At 34.5% G+C, this 17546-nt stretch overlaps 1 protein-coding gene across 3 annotated transcripts; it reads left to right on the plus strand.

Moving 5' to 3' along the window:
- The first annotated feature begins 5672 nt into the window (after window positions 1–5672).
- LOC121878787 lies at window positions 5673–14414 on the plus strand. 3 transcript variants are annotated; one of them, XM_042385202.1, is made up of 7 exons: window positions 5673–5794; window positions 8320–8403; window positions 8953–9074; window positions 10005–10224; window positions 11949–12031; window positions 12377–12547; window positions 13080–14414. In XM_042385202.1, exons 2-7 carry the CDS (start codon window positions 8382–8384, stop codon window positions 13467–13469), a joined length of 1008 nt encoding a protein of 335 aa, XP_042241136.1. In that variant the 5' UTR covers window positions 5673–5794; window positions 8320–8381; the 3' UTR covers window positions 13470–14414. The 3 variants fall into 3 exon arrangements, with proteins under 3 accessions (XP_042241136.1, XP_042241138.1, XP_042241137.1); XM_042385203.1 differs by having other exon boundaries at window positions 5721–5794; window positions 8320–8431; XM_042385204.1 differs by lacking the exon at window positions 8320–8403 and having other exon boundaries at window positions 5677–5794.
- Window positions 14415–17546: the final 3132 nt, after the last annotated feature.

A 17546-nucleotide genomic window follows, 5' to 3' on the forward strand; every position in this document is an offset into this window, starting at 1 on the left:
ATGGTACTTACCGTACTTCAGCCAATGTTAATTATCAGGACCTTGTAGTTTATTGTTGACTTTAATCTTCATTTGTCCTTGTCTCTCTTTCCTGGCTGCCTTTGCATATATCTACGAGTAAACCAAAGGGTGCGGGGACCGAGTTGATACTGCGCTCGCTTCCTGTCCTTGAGTTGCTGGTTGGCCTCAAAGGCGACCCTAGTTCTCCTATGTGTTCAAAGGTATCTAATTTTTCTGTTAAGGAAAGTGATAGTGGTCAAGTGCAGTGCCAGCCACGTTACCTCTTGTGCACCGTAAAATTGACCTCACTGCATCTTTAATTTTTTTGGTTCACCAGAACAAAGGATACTTAATTTTGCACTAAACTCACGCTAAAGTTTAATGCTCAATTCTAGTCTGATGATTATTGATTCAATATTACAGAAACCTTTATAGTTTAATTACAGAATAATTAACCCCTTGAGTACGATGACTTAGCCCCCTCACCCCTCTGAGTACATGTTATCTTACTCAAGGGAATTGGTCATATTTAAAGATGATTTGTGTTTCTAGAAAGACAGTCGCCATATTAATAGGAAATTTATAATTTATAAAAGGATAGAATTTGTAGAAGAATATTTCACATATTTCGTTAAGTATATCCTTGGTTACAGAATACCTGTATAGTTAGGCAATCTGCGATTACATGTTTAACTGACGTGTTATCGTCACTGAAGTGGAACTTATCTTTTTATTTATAATTGTTAATGAATAGTGCATTTATAAACCTAGAATATATGATTAAATACCTTAGTTGTTGAAATTCAGGTTTATTAAGGTGCAATAATACATTATAACACCAACTTTGGTAGGTAGGTGCGAGTGGCCTAGGCCCCAGGCCACCTTACTGGCTGATAAAGCATGAGGAACGGGGGCCGCTGACTACGGTGGGACGCATCTCCACCCGCAGGTATGCGAGGAGATGGCCATACACTATCTTCTGCCCCACCACCCGGACACCTAAATTTTTTTTTTTTTTTTTACGGGGATTAGCCCCACCCGAGCACAGATCACTGACCCACATCGGGGCCTGGGGGCGAAATGTAATAATAATAATAATAATAATAATAATAATAATAATAATAATAATAATAATAATAATAATAATAATAATAATAATAATAATAAAAATAATAATAATAATAATAATAATAATAATAATAATAATATTGTCTTATAACAAAAGCATTAGGGACTCATTTATATAGTTTCTTTCCGCAATGCATTGTGTGATTATGCATTACAGACATATTCTGTGTGATGACCATATCGTTTCTCATTATGGTAAAGGTGGAGCAGATGGTTAACTTCAGGAGTTGTTCGATTTCGTTAATTTTTTCCACAGATGTTCTTTGGAAGATTGAGGTAGATAAATAGCAAGGATGGCAGCCAGGAAGTGATGAAACCTCTCTCCTTCGTGGAAGCGTCTCTTGGAGAGGGACTCAGTTAAAAAAAAGCGTAGCACCACTTGGCTCCACATTTAAAAAATACGTAGAAACGTCAAACTATTGCCATATTATTACTGTTCGCCGTGTTTTTAGTTTTTACCCCGTATTTTCTCACCCCTTTCATGCCCTGACCACTCACCACATGTGGTTTATTATTGAAGATAGAGGAAAACGAAAAAAATAAATAAAATGAAAGGAAAAGTTGTCATATCATTTTTTTATTACTTACTACCATCCAAAGAACACCGATGGGGGAAAAATAACGAAATGGGACAACTCCTTCTGGTGTTAGCCGTCTGCCCCACTATTACCCTAATTATCTTTATATCATCACAAATTATGAGGGCAAGGTGATAAGGTGGATGTTAACAGCTAAGATAGTGATGTAGACGTCCTTGGTCGACTTACCCTTCAGGTGATATATCCAGATAACTCGATTTATGTGGGTAAATAGTGAGGGGAAAAATTAAACAATTAAACAAGCAACAACATTAAATTCATTGAACAAGCAAACAAACAACGGCACATTAAACTTATTAAACAAGCCTACAAACAACATATTAAACAAGGAAACAAACAACAAGAAAGAATGTATATTTATGATCCATTACTGCATTTCAAGATTTAAGGTCATTAAGCGTGTACTACAGGTTATTAAATACAGTAGCCATCAACAATTACAAATTAAGATGAATACCGGATAGGCCCTTCAGGCTTTTACGCCCTTAATGCATGAGTCATGAAGGCAAGCATGAACAACTTATGCTTCCCAGAAGGGCGATGTAAACGCTTTTTTTTTATCCTCTTCACCACTGATCGGTTCGTTAGCCGCTTGGGCGATCGATCACGTCTCTGGTTACTTTTCCTTTTCTTTTATCCTCTTCACCAAAAGATCGGCTCGCTAGTACTGGGCATGCACCGGCTCCTGAGTGTACCTGAACCTGCTCAAGCATTACACGACCTCCTACTCAGAGACATTCCTGGGCTAAATCTCCCACTCGTACTGCGTCACTAGCTGCTTCTTGTCCTTCTTTTTTTTAATTTTCACCATTTATCAGCTTACTAGCCGTTCGGGCTATTGGTCTATCCATTGTTAATACGAGAGGAAACCGGGGTCCAGGAAACCTGCGATGTTTGGTAGGGTCACACTGGATAACACCCTTCTCAAGTGTGTCCGGGACTGGGATAGAACCCTGGACATACTAGTAAGAGATACGTTGTCTGCTGTCCTGCAGCGAACTCGCACCTCAACCTCACTTTCTCCGTATATTAAGAATGCGAGGTTGATAAATTCAAGATGGCTAGTAAGCTGACCAAACAGTGGTGAAGAGGATAAATATAAATATGTTAACTATTTAAGGGATTTAAATTCTTTACCTTTACGGCATTGAGACATCATCGTCATATCTTAATTACTCGGTTATCCTCTTTGACACTGGTATCTATCTGGTCAAGCGGTTGGTCATTTCTCCGTTACACAATGTTGGCAACGTTTTTCCTCAGGGTGGAAGTTTTGTTGGAGTAACGTTTCATTAAACTTAAGTAAAAAAGGTTACAACATACAAAGTTCCAGAAATGTGACGAAAAACGATGCACACGTCCATCCCTAATATTAACCTAAATAACGGTACCCTAACATAGCCTTAACTTAACTTAATATTAACTAAACACAACCTTAAACTATCATAACCAGCCTTACATAGTATTGCCTATAACATTAACAGAATATAAAGTTAACCTAATTATAATCTTAATGTTAATTTAACAGTTTACGTAATATAAAGTTAACATAATATAACAACCTAATATAGTGTTAACATAATGTAACCTTAACATAACCTCACCTGATATTACCTTAACCAAACTGAACCAATTATACGGTTACTTCATGGTTAAATATAATTATAGCCAAGGTCAAAGATAACATTAAACGGATCACCTTAAGATTGGGCATCCCAGATAATTTCACCCTAATACTGTACTACGCACCTCAGCTTATTTCACCTGAAGATTAGACACCCCAACATCTATATATATATATATATATATATATATATATATATATATATATATATATATATATATATATATATATATATATATATATATATATATATATATATATCATGTAGATCCACAATGAAAACGTCTTGAATAAAGACGAAAGCTAAGGTGCTCCGTTGTTTCCCTTTTCCCGTATGATTTTATCATATATATATATATATATATATATATATATATATATATATATATATATATATATATATATATATACGGCCATGATCGAGTTCTTGATATTAACTGTTTATAATCAGTTACTGTGACTTTTTGTAGCGTTATTTAAAGCATTTTTATATATTTTTTCTATGTTGCCACGACGTTATGATTATCTCCAGCGATATGTTGCTGCAGCATTTTTGCAACATTTTTTTTATTGAATCGTTTCCTATAACAAAGTATACTGTATACAACTCTCTGGAAACGTTATAATCACGTTAGCTAGGGTATAGGCTCTAGTCTAGAAGGCAGTGTTGGGTCAGTCTATCTTGTCATTCGATCGAATTCTTGGTACGATCTTCACTCATCCTAGAAAGTTACAGTAAGCCACCATATCTATTTTAAATGTATTTTTAGACTAATCACCCAATCGCATCTACAGTATAGTAGGCCTACCAATCATTCACCTACAGTCAAGCCTTATTTTTTTTCATTCTGAATAAAAAAAAGAGCTTTATTTGACATTTCCAAGGCGAAATTCTTCAAACATTATTAGAGGAATGTTCGGGTGCTTTCTTGAATTTTGTTCCGAGTTGTGTTTGTGGTAATAGAAATCCCACAGCAACTGTTAAGTTGTGGGGTATGAGATATTGGCTCACACTCAGGATGGGATGGAGAAAGGAAACTCACAATGTGCTCACTGTGTACATATTGTATTGGATATACAATGCAGCTTGTTGCTGGGTAGGTAGCATGGTAATAAGCGTTGAGTAGAGAGAGCTGGGTGGTGAGGGTGCCCAGAGGAGGGACACGCGGCTTGAGGGACGCCAAGGTCGCTGGCGGGAGCGGCAGCCGCACGGCTGGCGCGGGGGAGGTGTTGCTTGCTGGTGGCACTGGGTAGAAAAGAGAGCTGGTCACAGCGGTGTCAGGCCTTATAAAGCTGGGGTAGGTGTGGGTAGATAGTTGACCCCCGCTCCGTGGGCGGCTCTGAAGGCGTAGGCTGGGGAATTCGAGAAGGTTCGGTGCTTGTAGGGGAGGAATCCACTACAAAGTTACCATATACTATAAGATAATATTGTGGTTACTTACAATTAAATATCTTAACTTTAGTTAAGCTAAATCCAAGAAATGCCTGTATGATCTGGAATTTTCAGCACGGATCAATGAATGTCAAAGACACTTGTCGCGCCACTCGACTATTTCCCCCAGGACGAACACAGCCATGCCACTTGAAGGCCAACTAAGACCCATTTACTGTACTCCCTTACAAAATGTTGAAAAGACCAACTTAACTTGGTTTTGCTTTAGTGAGATTATTAAACGTGAAATTTATTTAAAATGCTTATTAAGAGCGCTTTAAAGTTTTCATTAGCATTTAGCCTTACCCACACGGAATAAGTACTGCATTAATTCAGCTTTATACACACACACACACACACACACACACACACACACACACATATATATATATATATATATATATATATGCTGATAACCACAAGGAAAAAGGTTAGCATATACCTGGATCACGCGCACCTATAGTGATTACTTGCATATATATATATATATATATATATATATATATATATATATATATATATATATATATATATATATATATATATATATATATATATATATACATATATATAAGATAAATTGTTTTAAGTATGTTGTTCGGTTCATGTACAGTACAGTGTTTATATTTTTCAAAATAACCGGGGGAGAGGAAGGGCTAAGCGGTATTTTACTTAATCTCACTAAAGATAGCAGATAAAAGAGCGATAAAAACCTTCATCCTAGAGAAAAATATTGAGCGCGTCTTGTGTTATGTTATTGTTTCCCCGAAGTTTATCTGTTTGGTATAAGAATGAAACGGTTTAATGTTAACAAGTTAAAACACATTGTAGATAACAACACATAAATGACACTAACGCCATAAAGTAATGACATTGTTATGGTGCAAGAAGGGAATATTATGAGTCATGGCAGCTGACGCAGGCGTTGTTGGCACTCTCAGTACACAAGGCTGCGGTGGGTGAGTGTGCTGCAGTGTTCCTCTTACTTGTGCTCCAGCTGTGCACCTCCATGTACGTATTACTGTGTTTCCCTACTCTATTTAAATTTATTTGTGTAACTGTAACTAAAAGTAAAGTAACTTAGGTTGGTAGTGTGGAGAGGGCAGAGATAATACCAGTTTATAAAAGACGTAATTTATTGACAGCAGATACAACAGGTTTGTGTATGCAGTAACATGGTGTGGCTCCATGTATTGTGGGGAATTGGATTATAACTCGGTATTTAGCGATAAATGTAAAGATATCTAGGTTATTCTTGTTATTCATCATAGCCGCAGGTATAACTTAACAAAAGGGATTTGGTAATACTTGACGTTATTACAATATACAAAAAAAATGAATTGAATTAAATTTCAGCAGTTTATGTAGCCTGAAAAATACAGATACTGAGTGGATAATAATAACAATATTAACATGGCTGAGCCTGTTGAGAACCTGAACCCTTTTTGAGGCACCTGATATATACTATACATTTATCTCAAGGAATTATTATGTAACATTTAGTATCATCTGGAATAGTACAATAGCAAGGTAGTAATAAGAACATCTCATAATGTTACCACGGTTACCACTTCAATATATATTTTTTTAATGGAATTCTAGTAAAAGATTTGTTGTATTAAATATTGTATGTACTTTTATGTTTCTGCACACCCAAGTGGCTGTTTTATATGTTGTGCAGGACAGAATTGGCTCAAGAACAGCTTATTCGGTATTATCTGTAGCCAGGGACTGTAATTTGAAACTTGTCAAAGCAAGGTACAGTACTGGGTTCAATACAGTATAGCCCTGGAAATTTTTTTCAATAACAATGGAGGGATCCTACACAAGATCTAGGCCTCCCTTCCTTGTCATGACCACTTCTGGTTGAGGTAACCTTCAGGTAAATTAGGTCAATGAAAAAGAACCAACTGTCAACTTCAATACAATTTATTTGTATACAAATTACCCCTCTCAGACAGCAGCATTGTTGTTATATTATAATGTTATTACTGCTCTTCAAAAATGAAGGTCATTAAGTGCATAACAAGGATAGTAATACACTAGTTCAACTAAATTTAAAAATTATGAGAGAGAAAGCTCTCATTGTTGGCAACTTTTACTTGTTCATTAATGATGACTTGATCCAAAGAAACCAAACCTAATTTACCCAACATAATTTTCTTAGAATACAGTAGTTTTTAATTAGGTAGATTAGATTGAGTTTGGAATGTTTGTTTTATTTATTTTTAAGAAGGTGGACTATGATACCTCAAGTAAAAACCAACAAAAACATGAATTATTGTTCCTGGGGCTGATAAGGACCACCCCAGGAACTGTACTTTATGTTCATTTACTTAAGGTCACTTGAGGTAGTTTTTCAGCTCAGGATCTAAGGCTCCACGGTCCTGTGTGGGTCTGTGGTGCCATCAAGTACAGTACAGTATTTCTGCTTTGGGTAAATTTTTACTTCAGGACATGAGTCCCTAGGGGTTGACCAATATGTTTTTGCCAGTGTATTTTGGTGTGTTTTAAACGAATCTGACCCTCATTTTTGGCGGAAATTGCTCGTTTTTGCCCCCCCCCCCCCCGAACAATAATGGGGGAGAGCCTGGGAAATCGTTTTTTTTTGGGGGTGGTGGAGAAAACGAAAATGAGTCCTCTAACCTAACAAAACCTAACCCAACCCCTAGCTGGGGGCTCCGTCCTCGGACCCCCGGTAGGCCTAGCTATTATTCATTTTCGCCATATATATACGGGGTTAAAAATGCTCAGAATAGCACGATCTAAATGTTTTAGTAGTTTATAACTTTCGGGCGCTCTATGTCCTAAAGTAAATAATACCCCGCTTTGTAGTTGTCATACTGTATGTATTGCAAGTCCCTCCCGTGACTTATCTAATCTATTTTGAAAAGACTTTATGGTGGTGATGTAACAACTTCCTCGGGCAAGCTGTTCCAGATTTTTACTGCCCTTAGTGCAAAGGATTATTTTCTTTTTATTGTCTTTGCTTCTTTGGGGTAAAGATTCAAACTATGTCCTCTTCGGCACTGTTTGTTTTTATTTTTGAGATAAGAGTTTTTTTGTGTCAGGAAATTGAATTATAAGATCCCCTAAAACAATGTTGTTAAGTTACATCTTAACACAGCAATAAGTGCACCATATTGTCCTTTGTGTTTGCAGTTTGGGTCAAATGATTTTTTTATTTTTTTCATTATCATGTGGAAGGCAGAAGAAAAATCAAATTTGTATGAATATGCACATGAAAGGATTAGTTTCTTGAATATTTATTTATTTATTTATATACGTATATATTTTTTTAGTTCTTGAAGAGTTACCTGTACAGGTACAGTAGTATATCCGAAAGCTGTGCAATAAATGTTTTATCTATTGGATAAAAGCCATTGGTACTTGAAATGTGCAAGAAATTTGGCAGATGTTGTGAGTTTTTCATTATGGGAGGATTGGTAATATTGTCAAAGATCAAGAACGACTGGCCCAAATTTTTATTTACTCTCTGTTCAGTGTCTTGAAATTGTTTATTGTGCCCCTTTTAGCAACTGCTGTACCTGAGGAGGATATAGACATGGTGGACAACTGTGTTCTGCCAGCATTGTGAATGAACCAACTCAAACATACTGGTATAGCTGTGGATTTTAACTCCACTTGGTATGTAATTACAGTACAGTACTATAAAACACAACAAAATTTTAGATATATTCAAATGAAATATTTTCCATCATTATTGCTCAGAGTTGTAGAAACAAAAATATGTTTCCTTTGACTGTAGTTAGATATAGAGGTTTTGACCCTTGTGTTTGTAACTTGATGGTGGGTCAGAGTAAAACCTGCTTCTTTCTCTACTGCTCAACTTTGGAACTCTTTATCTTCTCATGTCTACCCTATCAACTACAACCTGACCATCGTTTGAAAGCAAGTCTTCTACCATCAAAAAGACTCTAAGACTTAATTTGCATTTCTTTTCATTTCTCCTCAATAAACTGTAACATCAGATCACCTGAAGAATCCTCACCCCCACCTTATTTCACCTAAAGATTAATCACCCTAACACTATTCTTCAGGTGCTCCATAACATATTTGTAATATGAGCTATTATTTGTAAAAAAAGTTCTTCCTTTTTTTAATAAATTTAATCTGTACCTGTACTATATATACTTTTCCTCTCACAGATATAGTGACAGTGTATCAGGGCTCCACCAAGATGACTTCACCAGCATGTTTCCGGCTCCAGTCTTGCATGGGTTGTATTCCATTACAAAGGGGAACCATCATCATTGGGTTTTTGGCCCTGGTATGTGCATTATACTGTATATCCTTCAAACAGTAGAATTGTTTTGCTTATAAAAGAATTGTACAATTACCCCTTGATAGGACATGGTGTTGCATTCAACTAAAATGAGTCCTAGCAAAACCATGTTCAATCATATTACAGTACTACTGAACAATTGGAATAAATTAAGATAGATAGCATTGGGCAGATTCTTAAAGGTTCTCTTCAGAGTTAAAAGGGCTTCTGGTTATTGAGAGTATATTGGTGAAGTTCTGTGAAGAGGTATGCTGAGATGGTTTGGGCATGTGAAGAAAATGGATGAGACCAATTGGGTCAGGAGGCCAAGAATAACTAGGGGAGAGGTTGTAAGAAATGACATTAGCATTAAGAACCAGACAAGACAGACTATAAGAGACCACGTTACACGGTTAACCAACTCAAGCATAGAAAATGACTGCAGAATGTTAATGAGGAGGATGATAACTGTACAGTATTGTATTTTAGATGGTAATATTGCTTTGTGCCAACTAAACTTCTGTGTAAACACTAGATTACTGTATATCTGTTTATAAAGACAAAAACAAATATAGATTAGAAATTTCCATATATAGCTGAGGAAAAGATTGCCATTTAAATTACAAAGACTTTTTTTAAGACACTACATTGTTTTACTGTCTTAAAACAGTTGGAGAGGATTGATGAAAAGTATTTTTACATTTTGGGCTATATGTATTTATGATGTATACATCATTGACAGGATTATGAAAGAAAGCATGTTTTAAAGTTGGAATACTTTACTTATTGAAATAGTACTGTATATCAAAATTAAGTGGATTAAAAGTATCATATCTGAAATGTGGAGGCAACTCTTAACGAGCATACCAAGGGAAAGGGTCAGGAAAATTTGATTGGTTTATGAAGAAAATTATTACCTTGTTATTATTCCCACAGTTTGGGTCATTGATTGAAATATTCAAGTGTATTCTTCTGATGGTGGACGTTGAGCTGTCTATGAAGCAGTGTCAGCTGAGAGCGAGCATGGAACGGAACAAACACTCCTCAGATGATGGCGATGATGATGATCACCTAATGCTTCGATCAGATGATGATGATGATGATGACCATGACCATGTTTCTAAAAACTGTTCAAGTGGACCTGAAATACACATATGTTAGTTTATTCTCCATATACATTTTTAACTCAGCTGCACAAAATGAATACCATACCCCAAGCAGTGTAGCAATCCTCCATTCTTGTTATTCTTGTTTAAAAAATTTGACTTTTCTTGTATTCAGTTTTTTAATTAGTTCTGTTACAGTGACCTTGTACGTTAGTTCTGTTTTGTTGTGAGACCCTTCACCTCAGAGAAAAGAATATGGATCCTTCACAGAAAAGTAGGATCAGTTTTCCTGGTCAGTGAGTAAGAGTTGTCTCCCCCTACCACTCCCTCTTTTCTAGCTATTTTACATATTTTATTTATTCAGTTTTTGTTTACATATACAGGTATGCATATTTACTGCAGTTAGATTTACAATCATCATTGTATCAGTGACATATGGTAGTGTTTCTCATGGCTCAGAGGGGGATGAAGGGTCTCTCTCTCTCTCTCTTTCTAATAGCATCCATACATTTATGATAATTTTGTCCAATGCACAGTATTTTTTTTTATTAAGATTTTCCAGGTTAATGTAACATATAAAATGATATCACAATTACATTAGATTAGACTTGATATTCCTGAATTTCACTTATTCACTAGCTATTTAGTAAATGTATATCGTAATCCTTGAAATGTAATTTATTGTACAGTACATTGGAGGTAAAACCACATTCACTCCCATATACTTATTTAAGATTGACTAAAACTCATAGAATGTTACATTATTCTATATTAGATTAAAGTAAATTTTCACTTAGTTTAGCTTCCATGCCATATTTTGCACTGTACACTATGTTGAATTTCATATTTTTACATTAAAAAATCAAAAGTTGTTAAAGAACTACCATATAAGATACTATAGTTTACTACTTGGAAATTCTATTGTTAAATCACTAGAAATATATCTTCATAATAAATAATTAACAAGACTTTGCATTGTGGGTTCAGAATCACCTTAAGATGAACCTGCCTCAGCCAGCATAAAGTTGTGATGTTGCCACAATTTTTTGTCATAAACTTGACTTATTTACATTCATGAAGTTTTTCTGACAGCAGTTTGCAACCTAATGTGTCAGGTTAGGTGAAATTAATACTGTTGTACAGGTATATCAATGGATGGGTACTACCATTTTTAAAACTTTGATGCATACTTTCTGAAATATAAGTTTTGTGCACTGTCACTATCATACAGAATGCTTCAAGTTATCATTATTATCATCAAAGACGAGTAGAAACCACATTACTTTCTATAGACATTTGTTATTATTTATATACAGGTACAGTGCTTATTGTAGTCATTGTTCTTAAATATTTATCATTTCTTCCTCTGTTCAGTCATGCCAAGAACCTAACCCCTCTTTTTCCTTTGAACTAAGGTGGTTTCTACATTCATGGGGTTTTCCAAGAACCTAACCCTTGCAAAGAATGAGTGTCTTGTATTTTTGGGATTTAAGTGAAGCTAAGGATACAGTAATACTTTGGCACCCAGAAAGTAATGCCTCACCTCCCACAGTTGCCATATATTTACATTTCCTGATATTTACAACCTGTAGGCTCAGTCAGACTCTAACCCTGCAGAATAGGTGGGAGTCTGTGTACAGTACTATTGTGTAAAGTAATAAGTAGCTATGGTGTGCAAACAAGTACAGTAGTCAAATTTTAGTTATGAAATACATGTTCTAAACAATTTAGGGTATGGTGTTATATATTTTCATTTTCCTTTCATTACTTTCAGTCAGATTTGCCATGTCCTTGAGGATGGTTATGTCTTTTGTCTACTTCATTCTGACTGCTCTGATGATTCTTGGAGCCAAAAAGGTAAGAATAAAATGAACTTTATAATTTTTTATGTAGTGTAGTGTAGTACTGAAAATGTAAAACAGTGTGTCAAAGTTTCAAAAGTTGGTTCTTAGTAAATCTTTCCAAAGCATTTAAGTCTACTTTTCTAGGAAAGTACCTGGCAACCAAAAGTATAGTTTATAAAATAAACTACAGTTTTAAGAAAGGTTTAAGTATTTTAAATTTCCATTCTGCGGTCCCCCCATTTTGAACCTTGACAGTTTGTTGTGTTTTCATACAAATTACTTTTTGTGCTGTATCAGAAAAAGATATGAATATACACTTTTAACCTTACTTCAACGAATGTTTATCTTTTCATTTCAGGGTAATCCCAGGTTGATGGCACCTTGGCTGTGGTGGCAATTGGCACAGATTACATTTTTCATCATAGCTGTATTTGGTCATTTTGCCAATTTTGATAATATCTTCTATGTCATCTCTATTGTCATTCTAGTTATATACTTCTTCCTCGTTGTTAACTCCTACTACTTACAGGTAAGCTTATTTGTTTATCTGTTTTTCTTTGTAATGACTCAGTACGTATGTGAAGTTCCTTGAGAAGGTAGTTATTATAGACTAACCTCCAGGCCACCATTTTAAAGACATATTTCTCCATCGTGCAGTGATCTTCACACTCATGATAACTTTTTCTTCTGTGTTTTCCTATCTGCTTCTAAGAGGCTCCATGTGAGTGAGTGAGTCGGTGGGTGGGCGAGTGAGTGGGTTTAGTATTTAACTTTAAGTTGGTAGTATTGAGATATTCAACCAGAAAATTGTATTTCATTAAACAAAGTGCAGATACAGTAATATACTTTAATGGTGTTTATAAGTTTATGCCTTTAGCAAGTTTATATATATATATATATATATATATATATATATATATATATATATATATATATATATATATATATATATATATATATATATATATATATATATATATATATATATATATATATATATATATTGTACAGTACTCAAAAATTTTTGCATTATTAATTTTCATCATTCTTTGGCATTTCAGCTTCTAGAGTCAACAATTCATACTGCAGACTTGAGGGTAGTAGCAGTGGCTCACCCCAGGATGGGTATGACACTGACCATCCCTTCACCAAGGAAAGATGACCTCCCACCACCATACCCAGGATTTGCCCCAGACTATAACACAGGTTTCAACCCTAATTATGTAACAGGAGTAATAGATGGTGCACAATATATACCAGGACAAAATATTTACCCCTCACAACCTCCTCCGTACTCAAGCAACAATCCATATCAGTCAGGACAGGTCGGTCAACCCATCCCACAGAACCAAGAACTTCATGCCAATGTTTCTGTAGTGAACAATCCCCCACCTAACAGTGGTGGAGAAGCTGCCCCACTGGTAGAGAAAAATCCTTTGCCACAGAATTAAGGTACATTCAGATTCTCAGAAAATAATTCTTTTTGAACTTTAGTACACATGTTAGCTGTTCACCTTTATAAAAATTCCACTTGCATTGCTACTTCTTGAACCAGTATAATTTAACTGGATGAAAGGATTTGGAAACTAGGTGACCACGACATGTTTTGAATATAATTGTTCAGGAAAATTATTACCAGCTAATCCTAACATTATACAGGTGTATGCATTCTCTGTCTTAAACACCCATATTACAGAACACAGTGGGGCAGGTTTCACTTGAATAAGGATGAAGTTTGATGGATACACATTTGAGAACACCTATTTTTCAACGGTAATCTGTCCGGATGTTTTATATTTTACAAAAATCTAATGCATACATAATCTTAATCTATTAAACATTTGTATCTGATGCAAATTCATTTTGTATTTGCAAGAGATTCAAAATGCATCAGAAATATGCTTTTAGATATCAATATAAAGTTTTAGTTGAGAATTTATTATTAGAAGAGTTGTGAAGGTAAAGATTCTAGTAAAAAGTTCCTATTTTGTCCCCTATTTCTGAAAAAGAGAGAAGCCTACAATAGCTCTATAAACACATTGACTTGAAATAGGAAGAGAAAAAAGGAAAAAATACCACCATGATAGTTGATATCACTTAAGTCATCATTCCAATTCAACTTGATGTTTTAATAATCATGAATATCTTATTAATATTACTTAAGGTATATGCAGTATGTCTTCAGCTATATGTAATCATATATTTGCTTGTTACCATCCTGTCATTCTTGTTGCCCTGTTACCATTTGTAGCCACTCATGATGCTTTTGTTATTCATTGTCATAGGTCTGAGAAAGTGAAGGACATTGCAGTACTTAATGATATGTTATTATAAAGGCGCGTGTATGTACAGTATATATGAACATTACCGTCATGGAGAGTAAATTTTAAATCTGAGCTACGATGTATTCATTGTGTATTAAACACCATCATCCTAGGAAAATTAAAACAAACATTATGTAATGGTTAGGTGCTGACATAGCTTCATGATGCGTCCAATCCTGAACTTTCCAACTGGTAATCCTATTAGGACGATTCCCACAACTGTTGCGTTTCGACTTTTCCCACCTATTTCTAATGATTAGGCTTGGTTATATGGGTCTCTAGCTGGCCTCGTAACTGAGGAAAGAGTGGCTGCACCTTTAGAATACAAAACAAGTACGGTGCTGTAAGTGAGCAATTACTGAGCATCAAAATTATGTCAAAGGTGGACATTAATACCCCTTAATACACATGTGTTCTCTCACATCACATCTACAATAAATACTTGAGTAACTGCTAAAACATCAAGCTCAGTAAGATGGGCAACTATAAATAGCAAAGTTATATAAATCAAAATATAGTACTCTTACAAATGAATAAAATTTAAATGAGGTAGCAGAATGTAAAATAATGAACGATGCTGATCATTGCCCCAAGATAGCCGTATAGTAGCGATCGTATGGCTCCATTTTTTTATTTTATTTTTATTTTTATTTTTATTATTTTTTTTAATAAAATGTGTTTTAGAATAGCCAGTAGTGAATTAGAACCATCAGATATTCTTTAAGATTTTTTTGCACAATCCTGAAAATCCTTCGTTTGGGCTGTCATCCCAAATTTTCAAGCAATTACTGCAATAGGAGAGTTACAAAAGCACCCCTAGAAGAAAGAGCACATCACTAAGGTGAGTTATAAAGTTCTCACTAAGTACTGAGTATTCCAGTGTGTGTGAACTTTTTCAAGTTAGGCTGAGATTCTTGCTACCATTCCAGTTGAATATCCCACTACAGGTATAAGTTTTGAAACTGGTTGAATATACGTACTGTACTGTATTACTGTGTAGTTGAGTACAGTATACTGTATACAGTTTAATTTAGAATAACTTTTGTTGTATTATTATGTTAATAGGTCGTTATTCAGTATTAATACAGGTTGACAATCCTTTATCCGAAATCCTTGGGGCCAGAGGCATTTCGGTTTTCGGAATTTTTCGGTTTTCAGAATGGTTAGGTTTTTTTTTTTTTTTTTTGTGTGTGTGTGTGTGTGTGTGTATTAGCCCACCCGGGCATAGATCACTGACCCACATTGGGGCCTGGGGGTCTAAAATATAATTAAAATTATAATAATAATAATAATAATTCATAGGTCTAGGTCGTGTTTCTCACTTTTGATCTTTTATTCATTCTTGTATTTCTTTACTGTATTATTATTTTATTATTACAGTATTATTGTTGTTATTATTATTATTATTAATTTTATTATTATTATTATTATTATTACAGTATTATTATTATTACCGGTATTATTGTAATCATTATTTTATTTTGGTGTATAATTATTAAAAATTTTATTTACTATGAATAATTATTATTATTATAATTATTATTACTATTACATTTTTGCCCCCCAGGCCCCAATGTGGGTCAGTGATCTGTGCCTGGCTGGGCTAATAATCCCTGTAAAAAAAAAAAAAAATGCCCCACAAAAAACTTTCGGTTTTTAGAGCTTTTCGGTTTTCGGAATTTCGGATAAAGGGTTGTCAACCTGTAATAAAGAAAAGATTATTAAGATTTATGAGCATTGGAACAGTGTGTCAAAAGATATACTGTACTGTACTCTGTAGTAAACTTCATTGATACCGTGTGTGGTATGGACCTACGTGATTCATACATTATGAAAGGGTATGAAACATTTTTGTATTGTTTTCAGTCTATGCCATAATTAGAGCAGTATAAAATCAACTAACTATCCTAAATAAAATATGTAATACTGTACAGGACTGTTCTCTGGTTTCTGCTGCAATATTATCTAGTCAAAGATGCAAGGATGATCTCCAGAAATAGTACAATTATTTAAGATTACAAATTTTTCTTATGGAAGAACAATTGTTATCACATTCATCATATTTGATTCATAACTAAAACTAAATCCAGAAAATCTCTAAAAGTCAACTCCTGAGGTAAGCAGTTCTCTTATTTACCTGCAGTTATCACTTTCAAGTATGGAGGTTATTAATATTTTCCAACTTTAATTTTGTGGATTATATTTTGCAAAAGTGGCTACTGTATCAGTTAAAAATAGACAAGTGCCGTCCACAGTCATTCTTGCAGATGAACCACGTGATACATCTTCATACTGGTTTTTATTAAAGAATATTGTGAAACTTACCAAAATTTAGAGTTGTTATTGAAATATGATAATTAGTGCAGCTGTTATTCAGTATTTAATTTCTTAGTAGTTGAACTGATGGTTCTTTGACACAAATGAACCTCCAGGATTTGCTTCTTACACACACACACATACTTAGTAATAGACTAAGCAAAGGATAAAGTTTATTTATAGACATTGAGAAGGATCTAATCCTAAAATAACAAGTAGAAATAAATTGCATTTGTCCCATTTTTATTACTGTATTATGGTTATACAGTAATCCATCTAAATACAGCTAAATTAATCCATTCATTTTCCAGCACCTTTTGATACATATTATGCTTGTAAAACTTTAATTATCATAAAAACACTATACTGTCTTATATAACATCAGTACACCATGGCAGTATCAGATATTTCCAGTCTTATAGATAATTTTAATACTACGTAGCAGACAAATAAGGGAACTGTGCAGTGTATATAATTATTGAAAAGATTACCGGTACTCAATGGCAGGATTACAATGTGGAGAAAGTTCTTTATACTGGACTCTACATTAAATTTCCAATGAGAATGTTTCAATGTAAATGCAGTGTACAACATATATACAGTATAAAGTATACATAAAGGAAAGAGAAGGAAGTAGTATGTTGCATCAATTAGAACTTGGTATATTTTCTTACTCATTATGTTGAAGGTTAAAGTTAATCTGAGTAACAGTATACAGTACAGGGTAATATATTTTTTTCTTCTTGGCTTCCAACAGACTTGTAAATTGTTATTTTAAAACAAAAGCCTTTAATGCATGATGGTGAGAAGGTTCCTGTCACTCGTGATGGGAGTCAAATTAAAAAGTTGATGTCCTTCGTTTTCTTGCAGTTTCATCCCTAATATCAG

The sequence above is a fragment of the Homarus americanus genome, unplaced genomic scaffold (assembly GCF_018991925.1).
Source record: "Homarus americanus isolate GMGI-L3 unplaced genomic scaffold, GMGI_Hamer_2.0 scaffold40995, whole genome shotgun sequence".
NCBI classification, from domain to species: domain Eukaryota; kingdom Metazoa; phylum Arthropoda; class Malacostraca; order Decapoda; family Nephropidae; genus Homarus; species Homarus americanus.

Excerpts from the sequence above, each read along its gene's own strand:
- LOC121878787 (XM_042385202.1), top strand. The coding sequence starts at position 8,382 with ATGAACCAACTCAAACATACTG. Across the intron at positions 9,075-10,004 it reads TCATTGGGTTTTTGGCCCTG|TTTGGGTCATTGATTGAAAT; the intron begins GTATGTGCATTA and ends TTATTCCCACAG. Across the intron at positions 12,548-13,079 it reads TTAACTCCTACTACTTACAG|CTTCTAGAGTCAACAATTCA; the intron begins GTAAGCTTATTT and ends TTGGCATTTCAG.